The sequence below is a fragment of the Nematostella vectensis genome, chromosome 5, assembly GCF_932526225.1.
Source record: "Nematostella vectensis chromosome 5, jaNemVect1.1, whole genome shotgun sequence".
Lineage (NCBI taxonomy): Eukaryota > Metazoa > Cnidaria > Anthozoa > Actiniaria > Edwardsiidae > Nematostella > Nematostella vectensis.
Window position 1 is genome coordinate 9,705,848 of NC_064038.1, and position 14,387 is coordinate 9,720,234.

A 14,387-nucleotide genomic window follows, 5' to 3' on the forward strand; every position below is an offset into this window, starting at 1 on the left:
AAGAACAACTTGACTAATCTATATACTGTTCGTTGTCGGATAAAAAAAACATGCTATTTGACAGGCATGAAATTCTGCATGCGTGTATGTGCGCATAAAAAAACACGACGGAATTCTTCTAATAATTTGATAATTAGGAGAACTTGAAACATAGTGTCAATAAGAGCTAGTATTCTCGCATGCTAATTGCCAAACCTCCTTTAGACTTTGTCTTAGTGGCCAAGGTAGCGCGCGTCGCATGGTAAACCTTGTCTTGGTGGTTCTGGTAGCGCGCGTCGCATGGTAAGTTTTGTTCTGTTGGCCTCGGTAGCGCGCGTTGCATGGTAAGTTTTGTTCTGGTGGCCACGGTAGCGCGCGTTGCATGGTAAACTTTGTTCTGGTGGCCACTGTAGCGCGCGTTGCATGGTAAACTTTGTCTTGGTGGTAACGGTAGCGCGGTCGCACTAGCTTTCGCCCCTTTTATATTCTTCCCCGCCCCCCAGTCCCCCTCGGCCGCGCGCTCGCTTTTTCTTCTCTCGCCCCATCTCCCCAGTCCCTCTCCCTCGAGCCGCTACGCAGGCTATTTTTCCTGGATCTCGGTGGCAAAAAATCATCTCGCTTTTCTGCGAGAATTCCCGAAACCCCCAAAACAGGTATTTTAGAGCTGGTTAGCAGGCTAAGAATCGACTAATCGAGATTATTTTTGGCAAAGCATTTCACTGCGTTACTACACATGTATTCGTTAATAACAAGCGCGCATAAGAGGGCCAAAAGGTGCGATCGCATAAAAAAAACGTAATAAAAACCAGCATTATGTTCATTGTCCTAACAAAATTCTTCATTTTCGGGATTCTGAGATTTTCTTGCTGTTTGTAAGTTGAGTTCAAATGCATGCTTAAGCGCGACAGTAGCCTTAGTTTCTTGCCCTTTCAGTTTTCGCAAAGTACGGGTGTATGTACTGTCGCAATTTGTAATAATCGTCGCAATTTGTAATACCTGTCGCATTTTAAAATAAAGTTGTCGCAATTTGTAATAAAAGTTGTCGCAATTTGTAATAAAAAAGTTGTCGCAATTTGTAATACGCACCCATCGTGATTTGTAATAAAAAAAGCTGTCGCAATTAGTAACACACCTCCGTCGCGATTTGTAATAATCAGGTGTTATTAAAAAGTTGTAACAACAACAACAAGTAAAACGACGTTTCCCTCTGCAAATCAATCGTAAATGAAAGGGTGACGTCATGGGAATGTCGAGGAATCCCAGTGGCAGATCTAGAGTACGTGTAATGGGGTGTGAAAAACCTATAGATTTTTTCAACTTTGTACTGCATCCAATTGGCGTATCAAGATAGTTCGTTGGAAGGCTGTTGAAAGGCCGATTTAGACAGCACGATTTAGTCGTATGCGACACCTCTTCAACTCGAGTCATAGAGTGTAAATAATCCTACGACTCCACAGCGATGCTCGACTGCAAAAGTCGTAGTGTGTAATTTAGTGCAAAGAAACGTAGTAGACAAGTCTTATATGACTAAATCGTGCTGTCTAAATCGGCCTCAATAGTGACAACTGTTAGAAATTTCTTACCATATTTGCTAAGTTGGCATTTATTTTCCCTTCTATAAACGCCAAAACAGGTAGACAATAACAAATTATTTTGAATTGCTTAGAGAAGCAATCCATAAACTCGTCTATCACATTTGTTTATCATTCAGGAGGCTTAGGAACGAGTTACAAATCCCGATAAAGGGAGCTGGGTACTATTCACAAACGTACGATATATTGATTTGACCGACAGAGCAAAAAAAATCGCAAGTTTCACCAAAATAAGGTCTGGTTAACTTCGGTAAGCTCGAGTTTGTGCATAGAGGTTCCTTAGTTATGCGAACCAACATATCACAAAGCGTTTTTTTTTTCTAAGGGATTCATCTTCGATATATGAGGCTTGAGGTGCAATTTTCAAATGTTCAAAGTATTAATTCTCCTCGTTTTTAAGGAGATGTCGGGCTCTGATCAGAAATTAAGCCAACTTTGCTCGCTAATATCTAAATTTCATATCTTCTAGATTTCTTTAAAACTTGGGGAAATCCTTGTATGCGGAATCCTGAGCTTATAAGAATTGGAAAATTTTATGCCATTTTTTTGCTCTGTCGATTTGACCTTATGTTGAAACTTTCCCATCCCGCATCTCTGAAAAAAAATTCCTGGTTCCGCCCTTGATAACTGATTCTCCTTTTACGAATTGACATTGGGCATACTAACACACAACCCTATGCAGACATGGCGAAACATCGCCCCAGGCCCTATGGCGCTCTTTTCGGTTTTCCTGAGGTTGGCGATTTGTCGTCACGAGGATTGTTTACCATTTAATCGAAAATTCTGGAATGAGATCCCAGATTTTTCCGGAATGTCATAATGGTAAGAAAAAGTTTTCTATATTCCAGAATTTCCGGGGTGACTTATTTACCATTTGATTCTGAACGCAGAAATTCCACTTTTGCGGTCCTGGCCGATGGGGGCCTCGGTCAAATATGGAAAACTGCAAATGGTACACGATTTTCCGGAATTTCTACCTCTCAAGCAATTTCACATTTTTCGGAAATTTTTCCAATGCGAGTAATCTGTACCGTTTACAAAATAACCAGAAGTATTTATATCTTTCTTACGCATGGAGCTGCTTGGAACGTGGTAATCTAACAGGTACCCGGGAAAAGAAAAAAAATCTAGTAGATTTTCATCAGGTTTGTCACAATGTTAAAATATTTAAGAGATGCTATATTGCAATTTATGGTGTTGGTTCTATATAGACCTGAATCTACAATGGTGTTGTAACTGTTTCGTCACGTATCATGCATATCGTTGGGCTCCCTGTGTCTCTTAGGTTTTGTGTCCACCAAGTGTCTCTAAGGTTATAAGTCCATTCTGTGGAAGACATAACTGGCGAGGTGCGACGACTGGGAAAACCTTGACGAAAACACACACATAACGACTTGAGCCACTCACGGAACCTAAAAGGGACACGGAACATATTATCGTCATCATTTATTTCACCATGACCACCTTCGTCATTACCATTGCCACCACCACCATCATCACTATTATCACCATAGCCACCATCGTCACCATTAGCATATCATCACCATAACCACCATCGCCACCATTGCCATCATCATCATCTTCATCATCATCATCATCATCATCACAATCATCATCATCATCACAATCATCACCACCATTAGCACCATCACCAGCATTATCATAATCATAGTCTTCATCATCAGCGTTTTGATCATCATAATCACCAACGTCATCATTTTGATCATTATCATCATCATCAACATCATCATCATCACCAACATCATCATCATCATCATCATCATCATCATCATCACCAACATCATCGTCATCATCACACCAACATCATCATCATCATCATCATCATCACCACCAACATCATCATTTTGATCATCACCTGTGCCGCTGTGACCAAAGCACTCGGCCAGGCCTACATACAATATGAACACTCCCCACAAGTAATAACTCTCTGTTACTATCAACATTATACCTGTGTCTAAAGCGCTTGGTCAGCCCTCCGTACAGTATTGGATTAAGGCAGCTGTGAGATATGCTGACCAGATCAGCATACCTCTGATAGTATAGTACCCATTTTGTGTTTGTGCCAAACAAATACTCATAGAGTGACACTTGCTGCGGTAGAAACATAACGATGAACAATACGACAATCGCTCCGAGAGATTTGGCAATTTGTATACTCTCCGATTTGGACTCCTCACGAGGATGTAGACAGCGATTTCCTAGAAAAGGGACAAAACTACCATCAGGAACATCGGCCACTTCCTAGAAAAGGGACAAAACTACAATCAGAGACATCTGTCACTTTCTAGAAAAAGGACAAAACTGCTATCAGGGACACCGGTCACTTCATGGAAATAGGACAAACTACAATCAGAGACATTTGTCACTTCCTAGAAATAGGATCAGGGACATCACTCACTTCCTTTAAATGGGACAAAATACAATCATGGACATAAGTCACTTCCTAGAAAAGGGACAAAACTACTATCAGAGGCAACAGTCCTAGAAAAGGTACAAAACTAGTATCAAAGACATCTGTCACTTCCTAGAAAAAGGATATAACTACAATCAGGGACATCGCTTACTTCCTAGAAAAGGGAAAAAACTACAATCAGAGACATCGCTCACTTCCTAGAAAGGGACAGAACTGCAATAAAGGACATGTCACATCCTAGAAAAGGGACAAACTACAATCTCTTCCTGGAAAAGGGCCAAAACTACAATCAGGGACATCCGTCATTTTCTATAAAAGGGTAAAACTACTATGAGGGACATCGGTCACTTCCTAGAAAAGGGACAGAACTGCTTTTGGGGACATCGGTCACTTCCTGGAAATGGGACAAAACACCCGTCATTTTCTATAAAAGGGTAACTTACTATGAGAGACATCGGTCACTTCCTAGAAAAGGGACAGAACTGCTGTTGGGGACATGATCACTTCCTAGAAAAGGGTTTGGATCAATAATGTACCTCTTGATATGACACTATCCCTCGGTATTCTTGGCTTGCAGAGGTAGAGTCCCATCCGTATATACGCGAAGGCTATTATCAGCACCGGGATAAAATACTGGATTGCAGATAGTGTCAGCAGGTAAGCCTTGAACATGAGCACTGAAGTCCAACCAATGTCGCAGTAGGCTTTTCCCGAGTAGGCCAGCAAAGAGAGCGGCACGAAAATTATCGCAATTGCCGCGACCCATATTCCAATTACCCAGACAATAATCACACGTGGTTTGGCCTTCGGCCTCCAGGGGTTCAAGATCACGTGGCAGCGTTGTATTGCCATAGAAACGATTGTAAATATCCCAGCTGTGTACGGCACGGATATTAGCGGTAGTACCGTCTTGCAGACAATGAGATGCTTTGGACCCACAAAATAAGTGTTGCAGAAGAAGAAGGCGACGACTATATAAATGTAGGAAAGGTCTGCAGTAGCCAGGGATATTAGGAAGACATCGTTAGCAGTCCGCTGTCGCCTGGTAGTGCAGACAACAGAGAGAACTAGACTGTTAAAGATCGTGCCGATAATGACTAGGATCGAGTAGATGACGTTGAGGGCGATCTGCGAGTGAGTTAGGAAGTCTATTTCGGGTGTCGCACCAGTTGAATTATTCATGACGACAATGCATATGAATGTTTTTTTTTAAATTATACCTGATATAAGTGACACCTTATTATACCTTCCAGCACCTAGGCTTATATATGACGTTTTCTTGTTGTTACAGGTGCGATGCTGTTGTTACTGGTGTTGATAGGTTGCGATGTTGTTGTTGTTATCGCTGTTGTGTCGCTGCTCGTGTTGTCCTTGTTGATGCTACTGTCGGGGGCAACGATGATATGGAAGAAGCAAATGACAACTGCTATCGCTGTTCGCTGTTCCTGTTGCTGTTGGAGGCGCTTCTTTGTTAATTCAGCTATTGTTGCTGTTTTATTTTTTACTTTGTAGATGGCTACTGTTAACGGCAATTATGACGCAGAAAATGCAGCTATTGTTCCTTTCGTGACTTTACTTTTGATTTGATGTCTTATTCCACTGCCTGTGATGACAACGATGGCATTGAGTACACGAGTATTTTGGATCATTGGTATTTTACTCGCGTTTGAGAGCGTCCCCGTTAGTCTAACGATAGCCGATGGAACTCGTGACGATATTCTGATATGAAATGCACCTATCAAAGTGTCCTCTTCTCTTGCCTCGGCTGTTCTTATCAACTCAACGACTCGCTGATAGTTGATCTTTCCTCTTACTTTTGTCTTTTCTGCTTTCTAAGTGTTTGCACAAATGGCTTTCTTCTCACGTGCGGCGCTTGGCCGTGTCGGGTTATGTACTAATTATCGCGTCGGGGAAGACCTGAATAAACGAAAAAGGTACTATGTTTGTATAGAGGGATAAAGTAATAACTTCAAGGGCCACTCTTCTTTTTCAAATTCACTAGTGAAAGAGCAAGATAGTGTACTTTATAGAACATATAATGATACACCTATTTCAAACAATTCTAGAGCAAATTGGAAATAGCCAATTTAAAATGGCTGTTTACTCATTGAAAGAGGGCAATTATATTGGTATGCTGCTAAATTTAAAACAAAATGGTTAAACCAGCATATTCTGCCGAATAAAAAGAATGGATAAATTATTACGCTACATGCTCACGTATCATCTTTGGTCATAACTAAAATTAGTACTCGGTCTTGACATGCCATGCTCCGTTTGCGCCGACAGTAGGTTTTTTTAATATGTTAAAAGGGGAGAAGAGATTTTTGCGTTTGCGCGAACGATTATTGCTACAAGAGCCCGCACTAATTACAGGAAACACAAAACCTCATGCGCAAACAAGATGCGCAAATATAACATAGGCGCTTTAAAATTTTTGACATCCAAGTTAGGGCTTCATGCTTAAACAGCCTCTGTCGGCCGCATAATTTTGTCATCCTGAGCAAAGTACCAAGTGTGAAAATGAATCCATTTTTGTCGGATGACTTGGGAAAGCCAATGCGTTCTTTTTGATTTAATTTGGTAAAACTATTACACTTTGTTTTAAGTGTAAGTTTTGTTAAGTGTATGGCTGCCAAAGGCACTTAAACGCCGAGTACCTTAGCGCCCTATGATGTAAATGTCAGAAACTGTGAATCATCAGAAGCTTTTCCAACAAAGCCAGTAGTGGGATGTACATAACTACAAAATTTAACCCACCATTTAAGGGAAGAAAACCCGAAAAGCATAAAGACAACATTAAAAAGAATATATATTTACTCTGTTACGTTATCTTTCTAAGTCAGTTAAGAATTACGGCTAATCGCTGTCGGATATGAAAGAGGGTGAATTGTATAATTGCATATTATTAACGTGTTTATGACTAGCAATTGTTTCGTGTAGGCGGACCTACCCGTTAAATATAAGATGGGTTTTTACTTATTTTATCTCTACCGACCTAAAATTGAACAAAAGCGAAGGAACAATAGACACTTATCCTATTGAAAATAAGATTTATACAACTTTAAGGACGCCCAATATAATTGATATTTCAACCTCCGGTTCAACAACTGCTATCACCAATGACTTTCGTAAATAAAGTCTCACTATTCCGGTAAAAAATATTTTAAACTATAGTTATTATTAACTCATTTTTTAAGTTATGTCTTTCTCGTATATAGTATGGTACCTACTCAACCAATAGACTTAACTAAACTTAGATATGATATTATCATATAGCGCGATTTTACGTCCCGTTCTTTGTCCTATATTGCCTATCATAACGTGGCCTCTATAGAGGCCAAAACGATTTGAGGTATCACTTTTTCAGTTTAGAATGTTTCATTTTTCTGTAGACATTGATAATGAGTAAACTTAATTGAAGTTTAGAACTCGTTATTATTGCAGTTTATCCACAAACCTTTTTCGGTCAACAATACTTTCCACTGCTATATAGATTTCATTCTTTCAAACTGTTTGTGCTTGTAATAAAACATCAATGGCAAAGTGAGTTTGTTTAAATGATTATCGGTTGGAGCTCGCACGGTTGCTCTGATACAGCTTCGCCCAAAAGAGAATCCACAAACAAACACAAAAACTAAAGATAAAACTGTCAAGAGGCTTGCGAACCTCTGAATGGTCTAGCGTCGACATGTTAATTGCTCGCCGACATATCCCTGGAAATTGAAAGCATTCTGCTGATTTTTGGTGTTGATTACGCGCGCAATAATCATCATTCAATAGCAAGAATTCTTACCTCTTAATTTACAACCAAGTGAGTTTTTTTCCGAAGCCATGGTAGGAATGGGAGAAAATAAAACATGCAAATAACGTGGCTTGTGTCTGACACCGATCATCTGTTTGCCTAAATTCTTTTGCAAATATTAAAAAAAAAAACGTATGGATCATTTTGAAATGCCATTTTGAACTGACAAAAGTCTATTTTTCACCTCCCGCGGTTTGAGCGTGAAAGCCGACGGCTTTTTTTCTTTTGTAGCAGCGGCTTCCTGTATTTCGGAGGGTCTCTCTGTAATAACTCTACTTGTCTTTGTCTGCCATTTGTTTTCCCTCGTTACAAATTGTTCTGAACAGAAGAAGCAGCGACCTCGCTAGAGAGTAAATTAATAGAAAACCAATCTTATGTTATAAGTGCACAAGTTAGATTTTACAGCGTGGGAAGTATACGGCTATTATTATTAGCTTATTTAAAGCCGCATTGTCACCAGTTTACTTCCGGAGGTCCGACCGAAAACTCAACCGTTAAAAGACAAAATAATTTATTAGAATTCGAGATATTTAACAAGCCATTCGCTCTAAATTATCAATCACATCCTCAAAGAAACTTCCAATAGACACACTGCTTTCAATATTTTTAAATATTTTTCGCGTTTTACGTTAAAGATTATCAGATAAACAACAGTCTGATGCTGATTTCGAGGCCTTTTCATTAGCTTATTTCAAAGTATTAGTGTTTACGTACACCTTTTTTTATAAGAAACTTTTTTATAAAAACGTTCACCCTGAGATTTCACCAAATTTTAAGAACATGCTAAGAAGATGCCGAGGCTCAGATAGCAGAATTTTTCTAGACCTGATGCATTCTAAAATGCAGAATCAAATTGTGCTCATAATAACAACCTTTTTATTGATTATTGCTATTAATCATTTGTGTAATTCTCTTCCTGATAATTCATTGGGTAATATATTTTTATATACACTAAAATTGAAGAACATCGTAAAGAACATATTCACCCTTAAAAAGTCCCAAAAATAAGAACGGCCCAACCAACTGAAAATAAGACGTTTTTATATCAAAATAAAGTTTATCGAGTGTTCTTCAATTTCTCTTAAATTAAAACAGTTGCTGTTGATTACTTTTTAATTTTGGATATAAGGAATAAAGCCACAAATTTTAGGCGACACGGTTATTTACGAAACAATTTTCGAACAGGACATTTTGTATTCAAATGAAAAATCCCATAAATGATTAAAAACTTGGAGCGTGTTTGAAAAGCACACAATTATTTTGTTGTTTTGACTTTGATTTCTTTTCAAAAATTCGTTCAAATTGAAACCCGTTAGTATCCCACGTGCGATCGATCTGATTTGTTGCGAACATAATCACCAATTCTTCTAGTTTGAAAATTCATAATAAATACGAGATATTATTAATAGGCAAGGTGCGATGCACGTGCAAATGAAATCGGGGGTGTTTACAAAATCTTAAAATCTGTAGTTGCAATGAAACCACTCCATTTTGCGTATATGGGGTCAATCACACTTGATTTATGACATCCGGACAACCGAATCTATTCTTTGGAAATATATATTTTAGACTAAACTATTTAGCCGATTTTTATTCATTTATTTTTGTTTGAATAACATTTGGAGACTGTCTCACGCAACTCTCGCGCAGACATAGTTTTCAAATTAAAGACAAAAAAACAAAATTAAAGACAAACAAACAAAAGTACACGAAATTTGCACCAAACCATTTTCATTTTTTACTTTTGAAAAAGCAACTGTAAGTAATCGATTTTAAAAGATCGAAAACAGGATATTCAAGAGAATTGTCACAATACACCTAGACTACTGTAACTCGCTCTTATTCAAGATACCTAATTACCAAGTGAATCGTCTCTAACGGATCCTCAATGTGTAGTTCCAGAAAATATCCCCTATCCTCTACGCTCCAATTTGGCATGTTTTAAAATAGGCAACTTCTCGAATTTACCAATTTTCAAGAAAAAATACTTGATTTGATAAAGAAAGGACCATTGGCTTTAGTTTGGGCTTGCTAATATCATCTATCATACAAACTTACTGCCTAAAAAATATATTTTCATTGAGGTAACGGAGGCTATTAAGAAATTTTGGGCATCAAAAATGGGGAAAAAATAGGCACGCTTATCATTTTTTCTATAGAGAAAAACGTTGTTCCCTGTGGTCATTTTAAAAGTGACGTCACTTTGAATTGCCCCAGTAAACCTCCTTTGTCGAGGGGACGATGAAGAAAGGACTAGCTGACCTACATAATAAAGGGAAAGTAGAGAGAAGAGGGTTTTTTCCTTTTCCCCCCTGCCCTGCGTCCGTTTTTGCGCTCGCCCCCAGGAACCACGCGGCTTAAAATACAAGATGGCACCCAATCACCGAACGGAGAGGGTTTTCCGAGTACCGAGTACACCGAGTACCGCCTGCAAGCAGGCTATTTTAAACATTATTTTCAAGGCGCACTTTATTTGGAGCCTCGCTCTGTAGTGCGACGCCCACCTTATATACTAAAAATTTAAATTTAATTGAATTTATTTTTTATTTTATTTTACATACTTCAGTTAAATATATAGATCTATACATATATTAGCTTTATTTATAGATATTTGGTGAAAGTGGTTAAGCGAATAAATAAATCTATAATCTGAGAATGGTTGCCACCGGTGCGCCAGTTTGTCTAGCAAGAGGGAAATGATAAATGGATCAAGGCATTTAATGATGTCATCTTAATTATAGCAAATCGACAAAGCCTTTAAATGAACTCGATAAGCTTTCAGACTTAAGATAATAAACAGAGAGACGAGTCAGCCTTTTATGGGTGCCAAATGACGGTAAAGTAAAATAGCTTTTGACAATAGACCATGATATATCATGTCTCTTGCTTTTGATTGATTTAAAAGCAGGCCGCCTTTGTAATTTTAGTTAAAATAATTACAAAACATTAAAAAATTGCAAAATAATAGCAAAATAATATTGTAAGTTATAACATGGCTCGAGGAGAATTTAGTGATTAAATGTCCCCGCAACCGAGGGATGATTAGTCGAAGTCCCGACGCCGCAGGCTGGAAATTTAGAACCATCTATTGTTTTCGAGAGAATTTCGCTAGTAATCGTCCCTCAGAAAACAAAAGAATCCGAGGGGATCATGGTATTACAGGAAGCGTCTATTTCCATCGGCTGATTTGGGGAATCTAATGCGATAACTTAAAGATTCTTCACACAATTGTTTTCCAATATGGAATTATAAATTTACAAGGTAATAACAATTTGCGACTGACTAAGGGCGCGTTTTTTTTTCTATCATTCTGGAATGGGAATGGTTGGTAGAGAATGTTCAGATGGGCCATCGATTCATTCTGCTCCAGGTAGCAGAATGGGAAAAACGAACGCGCCACTCTTTTCTATTCTAATCATTCTCATTCCTGAATCACGAGTAAAAAACACATCAAGAACTTTTTTTCCTTAATAATTGTCGTTTTTCCCAGACGCGGTCACTTCCAAAAAAGGAAACTAATATATTCCTTATTTGGAAAACCTGCACGATTCTTGTCATTTTTAAGGATGCCGTACCGCAGGTGCTTCGCAAACTTTATGAATTGTATTCAGAAGAGAAAAGCAGTGACCGTGACCATTTTTAGTGAATGGAGAAAGCCTCTAAAAAGAAGCTAAAATTCCTCAGTCCTAAAACGACAACGGTTTCTTCATATGAAAACGCGCCCTAAGTCTCTTTAAATACACACCTATTTTAAATAACGTTGCACTCGAGAATCCATAAAACGGCTGAATCCTTGTATCTGAACGCCATGTGAACGCCATAAGAACAAGAATTCTACAGCTTTTGAAACGTGTTTGTATTTCATTTACGCTTATTTCCTTATTTATTTGATATCCATGAAGCACTGCGGGTTAAGAAACACATTCTTCGAGTGTAACCTTATTTGAAATAGGTGTATACGTTACATACTCGCCGGGATAGTTTGGTTGTCTCTTAGACTCAGACTCATTATGGATCATTTTAAACATAATACTGGAATCGGAGCATGTATAGCATAATGCCAGGATAATACCCATATCTTTAGGAATAATATATATTTAAAAAATGACATGAAAAGTTGGCTATCTGATTAGATATTTTCTGATATCCCCAACAGAAACAATATTTGAAGTGAAATTTATAAGTTAAGTCAACTTGTAATAAAAGTCAAATAAAAGTAAAATGCAATCAGTAAACGTTAAAAAGAAAAAAAAAGAAAGTCCACAAAAAATGTGTCGGACATGTAACTTCAAAATTCAAATAATGATTACAAAGAATGTTCTAGTTGTTGGATTATGAAGAATGCAAATAAAATAAAAGTTTCAATTAGAAGTGCCTTTGTAATCTTCGTGATTAATGAACTAATGACATAATTGATATATAAGGTGAATCTTGCCGTGTGTAGGTAATTCGTATCAAATTGTTATCATTCACAAAACGATGATAACAAGGTTATGAAAAACAAGGGGCTACACCGGCATGTTAAAACCATCTATATCCGTGAATCTCTAAAAATTCAACAATCTGAGGAAAAAGTGTTTAGTCTATAAATAAAATAAAACTAATTACTGCGGTTTCAAATATTTCCGACCTCTCGCCAACGATTTCCAAAAGCTAAATCGACTTCGGCTTTAGGCCATCGCATAGTTTTCTGAGAAATTGTTTCCAATAAAGCGATATCTCTGCATGATGGAGCTGTCCAAGTAACATGTACCAAATGTTATACCGTTACTTTGAATAAAAGGAAACTAGAAAGTGGTTTAGAAGTAGGAAATTAGACGGGGGTCTAATTTAAGAATATTAAACATCTTAGAAAGCCGCGTTGGAGGGAGGGTTTATCAGTATGTAACGTTGGTTTCGCTCCGATCTAGGATAAGCTTTATAATCTTTAGAAAAAGTGAGCTGGAGCTATTATCTACTCTTGTAAGTTGTAAAACATGCCATGAAAATAAAGTCTTTCTGACTTACTATTGAAAGCCCAACGGAGAATATTATGTTGAATATCTCTACATCTTTTTATCATCGAGCTGCCTATGAGAAAAAATAATGTCTCAATAAACCTTGGCCTGTTTTTAAAATGATTATAAAAAAATATCAGGACATATTTGGAACCTTATTTTTCAAAAGGATGGTTTTAGATAATCAGATTGCCTTAGCCTCAAGCTGGTTTAGGTATCGTCGTCGCAGATTATTCAAACTTATTCAAACAACCTCTCGCCATTCGATGTTTTGTCGTGTGGTGATATAGCGTTTTCAGAGGAATGCCAAACAGCCAAAGTATCAAGCCCTTTTTCGTTCCTTATGAAGTATAAACCAGGCTAATTGTTTCCTAAATTTCCTCGACTCGTTCTTAAAATGTCTTGCGAAAAACAAGACAGAAAAAAAATCTCAACTACTCACCTGGTAGCTGGGTCTGTATGAACGAGAACGGTCACTTTCATTCTAATATACGACTAAACCAGTGCTGTGATCTTAAATGGATCTACGGATAATTACCTATGACTTCCTTTGACAAACCGCTCATTGTTATCTGTAATTAGCTGAGCCTGGGCATCGACAAAATGACCGATGCCTCACTCCTTGTCCATTGAGACGTAGAAAAGGTCTTATTAACTGGGAAGTCGCTCTTCCTGTCGATATAATTAGAAGCAGCGACGTATCCAGGATTTTTAACAGGAGGGGGCCCAAAAGGTCCTTTCAAGGCATTTTCTCTCATATATTTACTGTATTTTTGGCTGCTAGAAGAGGGGGGGGGTCCCATGGGCCACCCCCTGGCTACGACCCTGAGAAGTATGATAAAAGAGGAAATAATAACAAGTCAGAAATTGTCGGTTATATCAGAGTCGTCATTCCCATTTGATTCCCAACCGCTTTCACTCACTATTGTACGGGCAAGTTATTGGGAATAAAACCGATGGTTTATTAGCTTAAATGATTGTGCTGTTTTCTGACAAGCTTACTGAAGAGAGTCATCTCTAGCTTGGTAAGAAAGCATAAATATTTAAAGAAAAGAAATAGAGCAGGTAAAGTGAAAGAAAAAGAAAAAAAGATTGATTGAGGTAGAGAATAGATAGTTTTCTGGTTTTGTTTATGTATATTCATCATATTACAGATTTACGAATGACTGTTATTAAAACTGTTAAAAATGTAGAACTGGAATGATACTAAAGACATATCATTGATATTATTTAAGCTAGAAAGACGGACATGATGTCGAACTAAAATAAATAAAGGAATAACAAGTGGAATATTTGAGTAATCTAGGCCGATGATTGATTAGGTGTAAATAAATCCCCCAATTTTCGAAGTGCCGCTAGCTATATTCACCATTTGAAACGCTCTCGAGCGGTTTCCAGAAAGGAACTTTTCTTATGATGGAATGATTGTTTTTGTTATTTGTGTTTCTAAATACTTTATTTTGTGGTCCTCTTTTCCACAAAAACGTCTGATTTCAATAATCATTTTTTTTGGCTTTGCAGGCTAAAAGATTTACTGTTTTAATGACCTTATAAGTTATTTTAAGTGTTTCTATTGAATGGCT

At 37.8% G+C, this 14,387-nt stretch overlaps 1 protein-coding gene across 6 annotated transcripts in view; it reads right to left on the reverse strand.

The window, feature by feature from the left end:
- Window positions 1-1,566: 1,566 nt before the first annotated feature.
- The window catches only part of LOC5508706 (somatostatin receptor type 4), a 40,884-nt gene continuing 28,063 nt past the window's right edge, over window positions 1,567-14,387 (reverse strand). For 2 of the 6 annotated variants that reach the window (XM_032377546.2, XM_032377545.2), the window contains exons 2-4: window positions 4,542-5,922; window positions 3,541-3,790; window positions 1,567-2,983 (exon numbers count right to left, since the gene is read on the reverse strand). In XM_032377546.2, coding sequence (XP_032233437.2) covers window positions 2,791-2,983; window positions 3,541-3,790; window positions 4,542-5,187 — 1,089 coding nt within the window. In that variant the 5' untranslated portion in view covers window positions 5,188-5,922 and the 3' untranslated portion in view covers window positions 1,567-2,790. Of the gene's footprint in view, window positions 2,984-3,540; window positions 3,791-4,541; window positions 5,923-7,462; window positions 7,759-7,798; window positions 8,149-12,814; window positions 12,878-13,342; window positions 13,523-14,387 lie in introns of those variants that run through there. The other 4 variants (XM_032377543.2, XM_032377541.2, XM_032377544.2 and 1 more) reach the window with 4 other exon arrangements.